The sequence below is a fragment of the Convolutriloba macropyga genome, chromosome 1, assembly GCF_964194025.1.
Source record: "Convolutriloba macropyga chromosome 1, txConMacr16.3, whole genome shotgun sequence".
NCBI lineage: Eukaryota > Metazoa > Xenacoelomorpha > Acoela > Convolutidae > Convolutriloba > Convolutriloba macropyga.
In genome coordinates, this window is record NC_134468.1 from 60054443 (window position 1) to 60070303 (window position 15861).

Genomic DNA, 15861 nt, shown 5'->3' on the forward strand with positions numbered 1-15861 from the left:
TCTTTGCAAACAAACAGAAGGGGCCTGTTCAATAGCTTATTTGTTATTTACTGAAAATATCCAATAAAACCTTAGAAAATTATTTTTTTATTTTTCGAGTCGAAGAAGCAATTTTGCTAATTTTGAGTTGCCTGTTTACTAAAAAGAAAGTTGATAAGCTGACTTTGAAACTCGTTTTATAACAAACCTAGAGGGCCCAATCAACAGGTTTTAGTAGATCTACTATTTGTTTTAACCAAAACGTTAGGAAAACTTTTTTTGAATTTTTTTTATTCAAAGAAGCAATTTTGCTAATTTTGAGTTGCCTGTTTACTGAAATGCAAAGTCGATAAACTGATTTTGAAACTCGTTTTATAACAAACCTAGAGGGCCCAATCAACAAGTTTTCGTGGATCTACCAAATGTTTTAACCAAAACGTTAGGAAAACTTTTTTTGAATTTTTTGTGTCAAAGAAGCAGGTTTGCTAATTTTGAGTTGCTTGTTTACTAAAATGCAAAGTCGATAAACTGACTTTGAAGTGTAATTTCCCACAAACGGAGAAGGCCTAATCAATAAGTTTTTTTGGGTTTACTTAAAAGTTTTCATCAAAACGTTAGAAAAACTTTTTTTAATTTTTGTCACTCAAAAAAGCATTTTTGCGATTTTTTTCGTTTTTTGAACAAACATTTTACACGAAGAGTTAAACCAAACTAAAGTTGACTTTGGGTCAAACCGAAGTTGTCTATGCAATTAGTAGTTTTAATTTCTTGTAGATTTTTTGCGACAAATTCAGAAAATTGTTTTTGAATTTTTCCGATGCAAAAACCGCTATATCGTTTTTCGTGCCATTTGTGAAATTTTTCGTTAATTGCTGACAGTTTCTTTTTGACGTTAATTCTGTAGTTTCTCTTGTAGTTTCTCTTGTAGTTTCTCTAATTTATATGTGTTTGACATTTTTGTCGCAAAAAAATTTAAGTTTTGTTGGATACGTCTAACCGGGGAAGGGACTTCTGAGGTGACGTCTGGAACCTCGGGCGATCATCTCTTGGTGACGTCTGTAACCAAAAAATGTCGGGCCTTCTTGGTCGGGTGACGTCTTAAAACCCTTGAAAAAAGACTTGTCGTCTTCGGTTGGCTGATCTGCAATAAAAACTCTTCCTCTGGTGTGATGTCGTAGTCTTGGTTTTTAGTCCTGGGGTGTGCTCATGCCCCCTCTTGGTTTCCCCCCATATCTCTAGTCTAATCATTTGTTAAAAGAGTACGTCTAAGTTTCAAGTAACTGGACAAAAGAGTCAAAGTTGATGTTGCAATTTTGGCGGTTTATTTGAATCATCTTGAGGCTAGCATAAAAGATCCCCCACTTGCTAGGTCATCAAATGGTCCGTACAGTCACAGTCGAATAATGCCAAGAAGCAGCACTACGCCTTATAGCGGGACTAGCGTGGAGGAAGAGGCGAGAAAGAAAGATGGGATTGTGATGATAACAATTTTCTCAAATCTATTGATCTGCAGCGCTGAGTATCATTAAATTAATACATTGGTTTGTTGATTAAAAAAGATAAGCAATTGGGAAAATAGCTGAGATAGTGACACAGAAATACTTAGAAAGGTATAATTATTAGTAATAAGTCATAGTTATTAATAATTAAAGTAGTAATTAATCAATCAGGAAAAGATATTTCCAAGACTTAACTCGGTTAAAAGAAGGTTTCTTCAATTTTTATTGTTACGTTCGGTTCATTTTCTGATAGCTTATTTTAGTCTTATTTACTTCATTTTTTCCATTATTATTATTATTCGCCAGTATTTGAATTGCGAACTTTTGTTACCAGGAAAATACCAGGAAACAAAATGCGGCCAATTTTAGTAAGACCAGGGGTAATTGGAGGTGAGCAAATTATCATGTTTTAAATGGGAGAGTTTACCCTAGCAGTTTCGAGTTGAGGTAATTGTGATAGTATGGGACTTTGCTTAGGGTCCCCCTGATCAACACATTGCTCAGCAATATTATCATTTTTGGCTTTTCTGTCTTCGCTCGACTCATTGAACAACAGAATCATGAATATCTCTCTAACAAACAGGCGCAACTCTTTCGACTGAATGAAGAAACACACCAACGCGATTGGCATGTTCAACGTCGTACATAACAAAGCCAGGCTTCGGAATAAATCAGCAAGCGCAAAGTTGTGTTCGTTCAGTTCTCCTTTTTGAATGTTTGCTATGATTCCTAAGCTAAATATGCCCAGAATGGAACCCATAGAAGTGAATAGGAAGAAGGTGATAGTGGTGATGACAGAACATTTAGTCACCCATGCTTCTTCGTCCTCTGTATTTGGCCAGTTGATTCCCATTGAGCGGAGATCTTTGCGGGATTTTCTGAAAGCTATTCAACATAATTCCTCAGTTCTAATCAAGGTTATTAATTATGCTAGACACTATTTGAGGCTCCCACTTGTGAAAAGAGCGCGCTTGATCAAATTTGTGTATGAAAAACTTTGTTTGACCAAATTTGGCTGTACGAAGAGACTTTGTGCAGACCCAAATGTATGTATGTCGGGTGACAAAAAAGACGCAAAAAGTTTCAGCTAAACCAAACTGACTATGTAAAGCTAAATATAAATCGTATAATGATCATCGCTCAATCATTGTCAAATATACATGAGTAAAAATTCATCATCAAAGAGCCGACAGCAATTGCAACAAATATTTACGGCTAAAAGGACTAGGACCAAATATCTCCAAAACTCCAAACCAAGCATTTTAAGCTTAACAGCAGTAAGATGGCAATTCGGTTGAGCTTGTATCCAAGCTAGTGGTTGTTGCACAGGTTTTACATGACTTAGAAAACTTTTTCTGAATGTTGTTCTTCAGTTTTGAAATGTTTAACAAGTGTAGAAATGAAAAATGTCTTCAAGGTTGCTTTGGCTGGTGTCAATTGATCAACTAAAGTGAATTTTTAGTCTAAAAACAACTTAAGGAGTTAGGTGATCTCCTCACTAACTTGTGTATCTTGCTTGTGATGCTGTGCGACGGTGGTCTGAGCTGTCAAGCGTCTACTATTTACTTCGTCTATTACGAAAATCACTACTGAAAAACAACAAAGATAAAACGCTACGCCCGCGCTGATTAATGTTGACTACGTAAGTACCATGAGACTGCAAAATATTGCATGGTTTATGTTTTTAATATCAGAGAAACAACATATGGTGATTTTCATGATAACAACTTTCTCAGTATGCACGAGCTGTAATCAAAATGGCTTTAATTTTTGCATTAAAAACTGGCAAAAATCTACACCAGTCACCTTTTGTCAATGAATTAGAGATGAAATATCTATAAGACAACAAGGCGGCTCGGTAATGTGCGATGGCACATAGAGTTTCGACCCCGCCCATCCACAATTTTGGCATAATTGTCTACCAAATGAGGAACAGATAGAAAAACCCAAAAAATATTTTTTTGCGAATCCCAAAAAGTCCAAGTCTTTTTCAAAAAATTCTGTATGAACGATAAGATAGCCTCCAAAGCAAATAACTCAGTGGAGTAAAAATTGATGCATTAGATTGCTGTAATATGTCAATATTAAGAAAGCGAGTCAAGACGAACAGCAAAATCAAACAACAACAATAACAAACAATAATTACATCAAAAAATTTATGTCCCTCTTAAAAACTAAATTTAATAAAAAAGTCAACATACCGTCGGATAAACCTAAAACTAAACAAAAATAACTTATAAATCACCAGAAAACATATGCGACCAGTCCATAAAAAGGTTTGGTAACAATTATACAAAAAAGAACAAAAACAGTAAAGCAAAAAAATTAACTTATTTTTTTGAAACAGTTAACTACAAAGTAATAAATACATTATGAATCAATTAATATTACCAGAAACTTACGATTACCACTGTTTCTATAGAAGGGCTTTAGGACCTGTCCTTATTCATTTTTTAAAGCGCCTAAAAAGAACAACAAAAAACAAACAAAATTTCAATTGAAACTTGCCAGAAAACGCTGTCAAAACCGTCAAGCCATATTTTGGCCCTCAAAATACATTCGATTGCGCCTTTTTCAAACAACTATAATGTATTACGTGGCCATTCATTAGCGAGACTAAGTAACAAGTAGACAAAAAAGCGAAGTGCTAAAGTAATACTTTTAATTTTTTTTGCGAAACAAAAATACATTCAATGTCATGAAAGGCATTAATTTCAAAAAGAACTATTTAAATAGGGTCGTTTATTCATGAAAAAAAAACCTCGAGACATGCAATTATCCAGAATATTTCTTGCATCAACAAAAAGAACGTCAAATATGACAAAAATCAAATTAATTTTTTTTTTTTGTAAAAAACCGGTGCCGAAGACAGTAAGGTCATAACAAATTCTTAGAAAAAGATTTTGGGACACCAATCCCTTTTATTCCCTTGACACCCATAATGTCATATTTGACCTGTAATTAACTAACGAGATTAGGTAACAAAAAGAAACATGAAAAGAACAAAATTGCGAAATTTAAAAGTTTTTTTTTTTAATTTGGGAAAACGATTGTTTTCAAAGTCATGAAAGCCATCAGCTATCTACTAATATCAGAATATCGGTTCTTCTATTTTTCCATGAAAAGCCAATGAAAGCTATCACTATACAGGAATTTTCATACGACCGAAACGACAAAGTATAAATGACAGATAGACAAAATTTAAAAAATTCAATTGATTTCTTCAAGAAAGAGGCGTCGAGGCCGTTAAAACGATGATGTATATCTTTCACGATTTTATTATGTGCCTTATTTTGAACACTAATAATGTGACATGAGAACTGTGATAATGTGATAATGTGACAAAATTAGAAAACGTGAAAAACTGGCAAATACCAAAACAAACAAAAATCTGAAATCTTGTAGTATCAAAGCCAGTAAACAATAACTTCAGGCTTGAAAATGCAACCGAGAATAACTGTTAAATCACTAGAAAGAAGAAGCATTCTTTCTTTGCTGAAACTAAGCTGGAAGTTGAACAAATTTAGAAAAAAAAATAGAAGAAAAGTTAATTAAGTCATTATTTATTGAAAAGTCAATTGTTTTTTTAAAAAAAGAAACGACCATAAACTTTTAAGTAAAAAACTAAATGCATTAGCTTTGAGCTGCTTAGTAAGCGAATTGGTTGGACCTATCACTCCTGAGCTTTGATTTGATATGTTCTGTTCTTTATTATTAAAAAAAAGGTCTTTTTTTTTTAAAAAAAAACCGACTGAATACAACCCGATTTTTTTTTGGATTGTAGCAGTCTAAGAATGGCCCAAGAATATCCCTGCTAATGCTTATTGTCCGTTACGAACAATTGATTTTTCGAATGTTGTAGATATAGATAATTTGTTAGTTGAAAACTCAAAATAAATTCTGCATTTTTGACAATCAACGAGTAAAGTTAGCAAAAAAGGCAAAGTCTTAACTACAGAGCACTCTCAGCTGACTCTGATATAGAAATAGCCCCCTCTGAGTCTACAAAGATTGTATGAGTGTTGTTTGGGAGTTTACTGTTGGCAAATTTAATCAAAGTGGACTAAAGTAGCTTATTTCATGCTGTTTTTGATGAAAAAGGCTAAATTTTGAAATTTTCATCCAGATTTTTTGACCAAAAAAATGAAATTAAAACAATCAGCAATGCTTGTTCGTCTTCAAAAATAAAATAAACGACACTTTTCTTAAAAATTATAGCAAATTTTAGCAAAACTGTCGAAAATTTAGGCGAAAATTCCGGAAAATGTGAATAAAAACAACTTGAATATATCGATCGGCGAAAATTCACGGAACAAAAAAAAACCCATTTGAGTATATAGTTCTTACCCCCTCAAGAGGGTCGGAACAACAAGATGCATATAAAGAACACTCCAAAGGAATTGAAAATCTCAAAAACCAATTTGTAAACCAAATCATTGATTAATCATTAATAATCTTGCTTAAATCGACATCTAAGTTCAATAGATACATAGCAACATATAAGCAAACGTATTAGGTATTGACCGTGCATTCAAATTTCAATTAGAGGAATTTAGGCGGCAAGGTCTTTGGACGCTTTTTTACCGGTCTTTTGTCTGTTTCTCTGATGCGAATGACGTCAAAATCGGCTCATAATCTGTCGACGAGTTTTTAGAAAACCTAAAAAAAATGTTGCCAAAAATCACCCCAACTGGTAGCTACCGTGAATTCTTCAACTTAAAATTAGGTTAAAGGAAATTTTTCCTAACTGTCTACTTATATTAGTATGTATTATACGTGTTTGGAACGATTTCTGTACGTTTTTACTATGACGTTATTTAGTCGTATCTAATGTCCTCCGACCCAAAAGAATATGACGGAAAATTCGGTACAAGATTAACGAGTGGAGGGACGAATGATCTCGTAGATGTACGCAAAGCGGCGGAGCGTGCGACGTTATCAGAGCCGTAACTGAGTTCTACAATCGGAGCAGAAGGGTAGTATCCTCTAGGGTTTGTTTCCTCAACTACCCAACGACGGTCTTCAGGTGTTGCTCGACGGGCGGCTAACCCTTATAACATCGGTTAAGCGTCCTAGTGTACCCTCTGATCCAACTACACCCAACAATTTTAGCGTACGACTGCGCACGGGCACAGCGTTTGCAGTGATCAAACTCTTTATTCCCAAACAGAGACGGAATACCAGTAAAATATTTTCCTCGCAAAAATGAATTAGGCGTGATAGCATTCTAATCCCACGAAACAGCGCATAGTGGTGATAGGGGATGGGAAAAAGAGCAAATTCCCTGAAAAAAAATAATATGCCGCACAATATCCGCGAAACGACGTGTAGCAAGAACAGTATATATGACATGGTTTGAACTGAGTCCCAACCTTTCGCAGATACCATCCTGTTCCGATTCGCCGGGGTAACGGAACCTCCAATTTATGCCCTTGATAGCATGCTCAGATGCAATGTTGACAATATTCCACTTTTCAATACTTTCCCGGACTTCTTTCTCCGCTTCTTTGAAGCTAGAGTTAATGTTGGACTAAATCACGGCAGGTGCCTCCCTGCATAACACAACCGCTCACTTCAAATCACACAAAAACTGATGTCTATGGATGTAACGATCTAAACTTGGACAGCTTGAGTTATAACACAGGTGAAAACGAATCCCCTGTTTTTCGGCAATACGGCCCAAAAACGTACCGGCTCAAAGTAGTCAACGCCAGTATTGGTAATTTTTCTCTGCAAAATTTTCGTCACTTCAAAAAACTTGATTTGATCGATGATAATGATTATCTAAGTTTTAGCTCCGCAAAGTGTTGCTGCACAATTCGATTGATCTAATGCAGTCAACGTGATGGTACCCTTGACGTACTAAAGGAACTATTTTATTACCAGGTGACGTGCATCTATGATGATGAGTTGCTTTACATTGAAACCAATTTCCACAAATCAATTGATGTGGTCATAGAACCAGACCAGTCCGTTGAAACTGCAGACCGTTGAGAATAAAGCGATTTGTCTACTCCGTTCAACCGAGTTATTGTTAAGAAGATATTTTCTTTGGTTTTCGAAGGACTTTGCTGGAACTAATGAAAATGACGCTTGACTTCGTCACGCTCAGAAAGATCAGTAATGCTGCCATCAAAATTGTGGTACTCAACTTTTTTCGCTAAAAGTCGAGAATGTACGCTGCTAAACGCAAAAACTTCTGATGAGAGCTAAACTTATTAAACAGAAATAAGGACGGAACGCGAGTGGTGTCTTCCTTGACAGATGTAGCCAGAGATACAATTGCTTCAATAGTGTCTGCATGCCTGACGTCTTGTTTGATTTTTCGATGACGTGTTTGTCAGGCCAAAATGGAAAAATTTTCTTCTACCCTACAAATAGACCACTCAACCATATACTGTACTTCAAAACATCAGCGGATATTCCACACGCGCCAACGTCAGCTGGATTATTTTTAGTTGCGACATGGTTTCATTGGTCAAAGTTGATTTACTTAACTAGTTTTGGTAGCTTTTCTTTAGAGTTAGGCCACTGAAGAACAGTCTTGCAGTAAGTCCAAATAAATAAGGCCACTCATTTAACAATTACAATTAATGATCATGTAATTTCCGTTTACAACCGAGCGGCAAGTTGGGCTGCTTGCAGTTCCTGTATTAGGACAGTCATCAATTTCATTGGCGCGGTTTTCCTAATACAAGCGCAAGCCCTGTTGTTCTTGACCCGTAGGAGTGGTGACTCGGGCAAGCAGGAATTTCACTGCATTGAAAACGTTCGGGTGACTGGCGCCAAACAGATCCGGTTCTAAACTGTCAAAGGGTCCGGTAAAATTATTTAGAGGTAAAATTTTCAAGCTTCAATATGTCCGCTCGCCAAATCAAAAACTTTCAAAAATTGTCTTGGAAAACGTACCATTCAAATGCTGTAATGGTGTCCTGTGACACCCCAGCTGGCGTTATCAGAGCAGATATGCGCCGACAGCATTTTGAGCTGCAAGAACAAAGGGATCAAAAATTTTTGAGACCAGACTTAGGGCAAAGCGCTGCGTGGCTGAATTGGCAATAGCACAGCATGTACCCCTGCTCTTAACTAAGGTGCTATTAGTGTGATTCCAATTTAGCCCGAAAACGTGCGATGTATACTCCTCACATGAGGCAGTAACCTTGGGCCCAGCAGATTGAGAATAACCGTCAATCCGATTAGCCTGATTTGGCACATTGCCAACAAACTTAGTAATCTTGAACCACGGAGATGGAGAAGAAGTACCAATTCCACTGATCTATTGTTGGATCTCTCAGGAGACTGTAATGAATCAGGGTAATCTTCCATGCAAACCTTTTCAAGGACGGTTTTTGTGGCTCTTGTGTAATGCATGAATTGTCCCTAGCAGTGCGTTGTAGTGCATAGTTAGCGCAGTTAGTGATATCTGAGTCCCGAAGATATAGCGGTTATGTTGGTACTCTACAACGTTGGTTGTGGGTTCTTCACGCAAAAAAACTGTGGGGATGACTGATCCAATGGCAATAAGCCAACGTATAGAAACAATTCCTCGATGTCGACAGGGACTGCATATGGCTGTTGACAGAAGCGCAGAAGCACGTGGATGAGGTTTTGGAGCGGATGACATCCAACGAGCATAGACTTATTAAAAGAGGCACCGTGAATTTTTGCTGTCTCAATGAGCACACTAAGCACCTTTCCCGATTGGTTTGGGTTTACGACCGGATGGTGGGGTTGGTGCAATTCTTCATCGGACTGGTTCTCAACCTTGTGAGCGTTCGGAATCTCAATTACGTATCCTTTGTTTAAATAATTCATGGTGGCTGCCGCATACTTCTCCCTCAGATCTTCATCCTTGGTCAGTCGTTTTTTGGGAGACATAAGTTGCACAATTGAGAAGCAAATATTTTGGAGCTTGGTGTCGTCTGCCGCGAAGAACCTTCCGACCTTGTACTTTCAGCTATAATGCATGGCTCTAACCTATTGTGATCCCGTGCATCCGCTGCGAATCGCGGATCAATCTGCTTGCTGGCTCCGTACGACTCCATGTCGTAACTTGATGTTACTTTTCCAGTTCATCATCTAGTCCAATATTCACTATAATGCACGTTGAGGGTTAGCCCGAATTCGATGCTAATGGACCGCTTGAGGCCCAACATAAGGGTAAGCATAGGGCCGCGGGTGAACACTTCTCATTGGCAGAAAAGTACTCTTACGGTTGGGTAGCATTTCAGACATCTTGTACGAGTAATATCTCAATGTCTTTGTAGGACTCATCCACAGGATCAATGTCGGCTAGGTGTTGGGAAGTCTATTGCAGCGCATTTTATTTAATTATATCTGTTCCGATAACAGACTCTTTCTAACGAAAGGGTTGATTGTAAATGGTTCGACCTTCTGATGTTCTCTTGCTTTCACATTCAGTTCGGCAATCCTAGTGTTTGATCCGTGAGGTTGTATGGATGTGTATGATTTGTGTGTTCGTATTTGTGTGAATCATCTGTGTGTTTGTGTGTGTGTCCTTCTGCACGCGCGCGTGCGTGTGAGTATGATCTCTTTTTGTGTGTGTGTGTTTGTGTGTGTGTGTGTGTGTGAGAGAGAGAGAGAGAGAGAGAGAGAGAGAGCGTAGCGTGTGCGCGTTTGCGCGTATTTTGAAAGGCATATAAAAGTAAATCTAGTGCGTTTCTTCATGGAACACATGCGTATAAGCAATGACATACCAGGTTGACTAAAAGGACCATTGATCACACTATCTCACTACTGAGCAGACAAATTCAAACTGATGTAACCTACAAATATATCCAGGGTTATGAATTCACCTGTTATATTAGTGGCTGTGGCCACATAAAAGTTGGACGTTTAAAATAGTGTTGCCTAATAAAATTGGCTTGTTAGAGCTCTTTTATGACCAGACTCAAGCTCATTCAATGTATTCCTGACCCGTTCGAAAACAGTTATGATCAGACTTTAGCTCGTTCTTAAATTCTGTTTTAACCCTTGTATTTCTGAACGATCATCCTCCTCCCCACGGTGCGTTTTCGATGGTCTAATTATAAGCAATTCTCAACGTTGACTCAACCTGGGCTGTGATCATACAAGTCTCGGACCATTATCCAAATTTTCGTGGAGACACTTGTCCAAACCGTTTCCAGAACATTGTCCAGACTTTCGTGCTCTCAAAATTGTCTATGATTAAACTACTCGAGACGAGGTAATCTGGAGATAGAAATACATTAAAACTGCCCATTAACTTTTAATTTTAACCTCAAGACCAATATGAACATATACCTGATTTTGTACGTGATGTAGATGTTCATAGCGAGCAGAGACAGCAGAGGAATCACAAAATACATCACAGTGACCATCAGAAAGAAGTAGATTTGACCAAACCGTGGATCAATGGAGGAATCCATTAGACACCTGCCCCATTTCTCATCGATCTCAAAGACGAATAAATTTGGTAAACACACGATTAAAGTTATTACGTAATTTAATTTCGTGCATCGAGATGGAAACTTCCCATTGTACATGAGCTGTTGCTGATATTTTGCAGGATTTCGAATAGCAAGAAATCGATCGATGGTTAGAATGACCATTTCATTTTGGGCACCCAATGCCACTACGCTTCCCAATAATCTGGTAACCTTGCAGAACAAACTCGAATAGGTAAGCAGACTGACCACTCCCCAATTGCGTAGCCTGAAAAGTTTGACCAGTTTGCAGTTTCAGAGACTCTAGATCATATTTTCCAGTCCGAGAATACATTGGTTTAGGTGCGATTTATTAATTTTCCAAGCTTTCAATTTCTTTTTTTAAATAAAAACAATGAATTTCCAAATTAATTTAAAGACGATTTCTCATTTAGATTTAACTGCTTGGCATACAAAATGTTCTTGATATGTGGTTTTTGAATTTAATGTTCATCGAGAATCTCTCAGATCTGTTTGAAGAGCACGATTTTACTGCCCATATCAGTTTTTTCCAGAGTTGTAGTGAGATTTGTGGTAATTGTGCTGAATAAAAAATCAAATGCCAGATATGAATTATGACGAGCAAGCCGAGTAACAATTTTAGCATACAATATGGTACTAGAATCTGAAGGACCTATTGTTTTGACACTTTGAGTAATTTTATCAGGAATCTGCTGAACATTTTCACAAAAGTAAGCTTCTTCTCCTAATTAATTCAACGGTATTTGACGCTAACAACTTCTACAACTTTTATTAAACAAAAAAGTTATAAACTCGGTTCTTCAGAGTTTAATTTCAAGTAGAGTTCAGTAAATTGATCAACGAATGAGTTAAACGATTTTGCTAAGTTTTGCATGAACGTATCAATTTCGGTCCATATGCCTAAGCAACCACGTCTGTATTGTTTTGAGCTGCAGTCGGAAAGTAGCTAGTCATTGGCGTAAAGGATGAGAAGAGGTGCGACTTGAACAAGGCTTTTTAGACTACCCTGTTTAACTTCCAAACATTTGAAGTAACATTTTGTTATAAAATTGCTTCGTTTTATCTGTCAGGTAGCTGTTGAGAGAAATGCCGAAGAAAAGAGTCCGAGATGCTTATATTTTTCTAGTTTATGATAAATGATCAATGGGTGGAAGTGCGTTGCTGGAGCAACCTCGCCGCTTTTCTGTTTATTGTTGACATTTTGCCGAGCGGAGGGTTTTAGACTCTTTTAGTTACGCTTCTGTGATAATTTCTATCGTTTTCAGTCTGCCGAATGATTTCAGTCAGGTGAACAAGTTGGTATGTAAGTATTTTTTCTTGAACGCAAAGGGACCCTTAGAAAAAAGCTTCCATTGTGAGGGATTTTACGATTTTAGCTAACTATTCCATCAGCAACTTTTGTGAAGCAGTTGTAATGGAAATTAACTTTGTCTCAGCGTCTCTACTGTAATAATGTAATATCTGCTAGCTTCAATTTTGATGGATACGCGTATTGTTTTAAGTAACTATTGGAAAAAGACATACTTTTTTCTGCCAATTTTTGGTATAGTGTTTTTTGGCCCTTGCCGGATTAGCTGAAGAATCCAGTGGTTTGTTGTGTTTGAAATCTAATGAAGGCTTTGCGACAATCGAACGCGTAACAATTTTAAGGGAACACAAGTGAGGTTCGACTTCCAAAGCTTGCTTAATGTTAGTTTGCTCAAAAGGAACTCGGTCCTTAAATTTTTATTATTACATGGATAACTTGATTTTGTAACAACCACTAACTAAGTTATTCCAAGTAATGTCTTAGAACGTTTGAGTACGTAGTTTTTTTGAGGAAACTTAAAAAATTTCCTCAACAATCTACGACAAGAATATCAAGAATAGTTTTGAAAACATGTGTTTCTTAGAAAGTTTTTTATACTTTTGGTACCAATATCCGTACCCACATTTCAAAGAACTGGCTGCCCGCAAATTTTCACCCTATCTAACGCAGCTTTTTTGAAAAATTGAAAACCAATTCTTGGTAAAGTATTCTTATTTTACAGCTTCCACGTAGTTTTCTGTTATTTCAATGTCTTCGTGACAGTTTCCAGGAACAAACAGCAACCGAAAGCGAACATTTGGACCATGAAAATATGTAAATTAAGCGTTTTACAGCAGCAATACATCAAAACTTAACCGGCAAATTGTCGCAAAATAGCCACTGTTGACCCTATTGACACACATGATGGTCAAGAATTTCTTTAATTGTCAAAAAATGTTCTGATTTGGTGTGCTGCTTCAATTGGATTACAATAATGGATTAAAATCAGCTTCAACAGTAATGGATTTTGTGCTTAATGCCAGTGCCAGATAGAAAACGTCCTAATGAGCTTTGATAGCATGATTAAGCGTGACTTAGTGAACGGGTTTCAACGGATCGTCCTGTTTGATTTTGTTTTTGTTCTTTTGAGCTTGATGGTGTTCGCTGGATTTTTTTCTCAATGAATCAAAGAACTTAAATTCCACTCAGATGAAACAGTGACGAATAAAGTGAGAAGTCAAAAGTGAAAATCGTGTTTCATGTAAGACGAAGGTCGTGATCGAAAGTATAACGACTTAAAAAACTAGCAGGACTAGTCCTCAAAAGCAATCATATGAAAACAAAAATTATAGCTTTAAAGACAGTAAAAAACCTTTAACCTATATAAAGATTTTGACATAACGCCAGTAGAATGAATGCACAATACAACAAGGAGTGACAGTAATAGCAAACAGAGCAAAAAAAAAACATAAACTATTAGCAAACGTTAGAATACTTTTGAAACTTATTGGTGTCGAAGTATGAAGAAGTACAGAATTATTATTTATAAAGTTTTTAATCAGAGTAAACAGGCCACTTTAGAGCTTATGGTACAGAGATTGACACGAAAGGACGGGAAGAATTCCATGGGGCACAAAAGGGAAAAAGAGCAACAAATGGAGGCAAAACTCAAAAAATCATAAAAATTACTTTTTAATACAAACTGTCTTTGAGTCAATTAAAACGAATGCAAAAAATGAAGGCGATAAATTGGCGACAAATACTTTGCGGTAGTTTATTTGAGACAAAGCGATTTATCCACAACAAAGACAACAACACAGGCAAACCTTAAAAATCCATTAGTATGTTTTGAATGGAAATCGTTTATGAAACCACCGCTATAAAATTAAATCATTTTGTAGATTTTTATACAGCTCATCAAAAATTGACAGTTTTTTGACATTGTTGATACTAAGTTATAAGAGAGCTAAAAAATTTGAAAATTGGGGCAGTTATTTCCGTTAATTTTTCCGTAATATTTTTGAAAACAATTACCAAAGCTATGGAAAGCATTATTTACAAACTGAAACAAGGGATTTGACTATTTAGAACCTATTAGCAATTGATGAGACTGTAAGTAAGCAGATGGAGTTTTAAGACAGAATAGTACAGCAAATGCTCGCGAAACTCGAAAGTTCGCTGATGATTTTTGAAAATAAAATTATCTTGTAGTCATGTAGTCATAAATAACACTGAATATGACTAAATCGATAATTAAATTTAATCGAGCTTCGTTAGCAAAGAGTGAAAATTGTTATTAACGAGACTATGTGATAAAAACACCAAAAAGAACCACAAAACAGAGCAGGAGACAAAAGTCACTGTTTTTTTAATACATTTGAGACATTTTAGTTGAAACCTTTGGATATTAATTGAATCGATACACAGCTTCTAATGAGCGTCAATGAGAACATGTTTTAACAAACGAAGAAACACGACAACAAAAATAACTACAAAACGGTAGGTACTCAATTATAATTCCTTTTTTGCTAAAACAAACAGTCTAAACCACATAGAGATTTAACTGCCTGTTGATGAGTTGGAAAAAAACAATGGGCTTTATAAAACAGTTGAATGACGTTTGGAACCATTAGTTAAGAAAATCAGGAGAAAAAGGGATGATAGAAATTGCAGCACGCGAGAAGAAGCTTGCTTCCAAATACCAAATTTTATTAAAACTACAATTTCTCCTCCCAGTTTGAAGATCATTTGAAAAGCATTCACAACTCAATTTTGTTCATTTTTTTATTGCCTACTAACTTTGATACTCCTGTGTGAAGGAACTCATCACTCTAATTTGAATTGTCATTGACATCAAAAGGTCAAAAAACGTTTGAACAGATCTGAAAATAAGTCAGCGCACCAATAAAATTGAAATTATTTGTGTTGTCAAATGTAGGGCGCCTAAAAAAGGATGCGACTGGATAATGATTGCTTTTAATTAGTAATACAAAGTAGAAAAATTAACTTCAATCGTTTTTGAAAGGAACAAATAGAAAAATTATGCAACTGTATAACTGTTTTCTTCGGAAATCTTTACAGCAAAGTTGAAGAATGAGCTGCATCTCTACTAAGTAAAGTACTAACCTCATATCTGCGAAAAAAATTTTCGCATTCGATACCGAGGGACCACAGATTAACAGGGTTTTTTTTTTCACGTACTATGATCATTAGTTAATAATGTTTGGTAATACAATGCTCTCCCCGGGGGCGAGGGTTTTGCTCAAATTTTGTAAGGAAAGCGGTAATTAGCGTTGACAAGTCGCAATATTCACCACAATTCTCGTTACAAATTTTTGCGTTGAATGCGTTGAATATAGAGACATAAATTTGACGCATTCAACGCAAAATTATGGCTACCGCTTATCTTACATAATTTTGCGCTTTATAAGCGTAGAAATGTCCAATTTTGCGTTAAATTCAGCGTTGATCTTACAGAAAGACAAAGCGTAAATCTCTGCGTATGCGACTCGGACCACAAAACTCCAAGAACTCCAAAACTGCCCAAGAACCTTAGTTTTCTTACGAACCGCACTCTTTATAAATCGGACTGTAACATCAAGATCACGTTGGCTCGAATTTTGGTGTTTAAAAGCGTAGATCTTGC

At 36.4% G+C, this 15861-nt stretch overlaps 1 protein-coding gene across 1 annotated transcript; it reads right to left on the reverse strand.

Moving 5' to 3' along the window:
• Positions 1-1018: 1018 nt before the first annotated feature.
• LOC142344743 (uncharacterized) lies at positions 1019-15346 on the reverse strand. Its single transcript, XM_075396677.1, has 4 exons — positions 15342-15346; positions 10764-11174; positions 1906-2356; positions 1019-1120 (listed from the first exon to the last, which is right to left on the reverse strand). Exons 1-4 carry the CDS (start codon positions 15344-15346, stop codon positions 1019-1021), a joined length of 969 nt encoding a protein of 322 aa, XP_075252792.1.
• Positions 15347-15861: the final 515 nt, after the last annotated feature.

Bases quoted from the DNA above. Each gene is read 5' to 3' on its own strand.
- LOC142344743 (XM_075396677.1), bottom strand. The intron at 2,357-10,763 runs GTATATGTTCAT...AATAGCTTTCAG, and splicing joins TACATCACGTACAAAATCAG to AAAATCCCGCAAAGATCTCC. The intron at 1,121-1,905 runs GTAAACTCTCCC...TTTTTATTGCAG, and splicing joins CTCAACTCGAAACTGCTAGG to ATCAGCCAACCGAAGACGAC.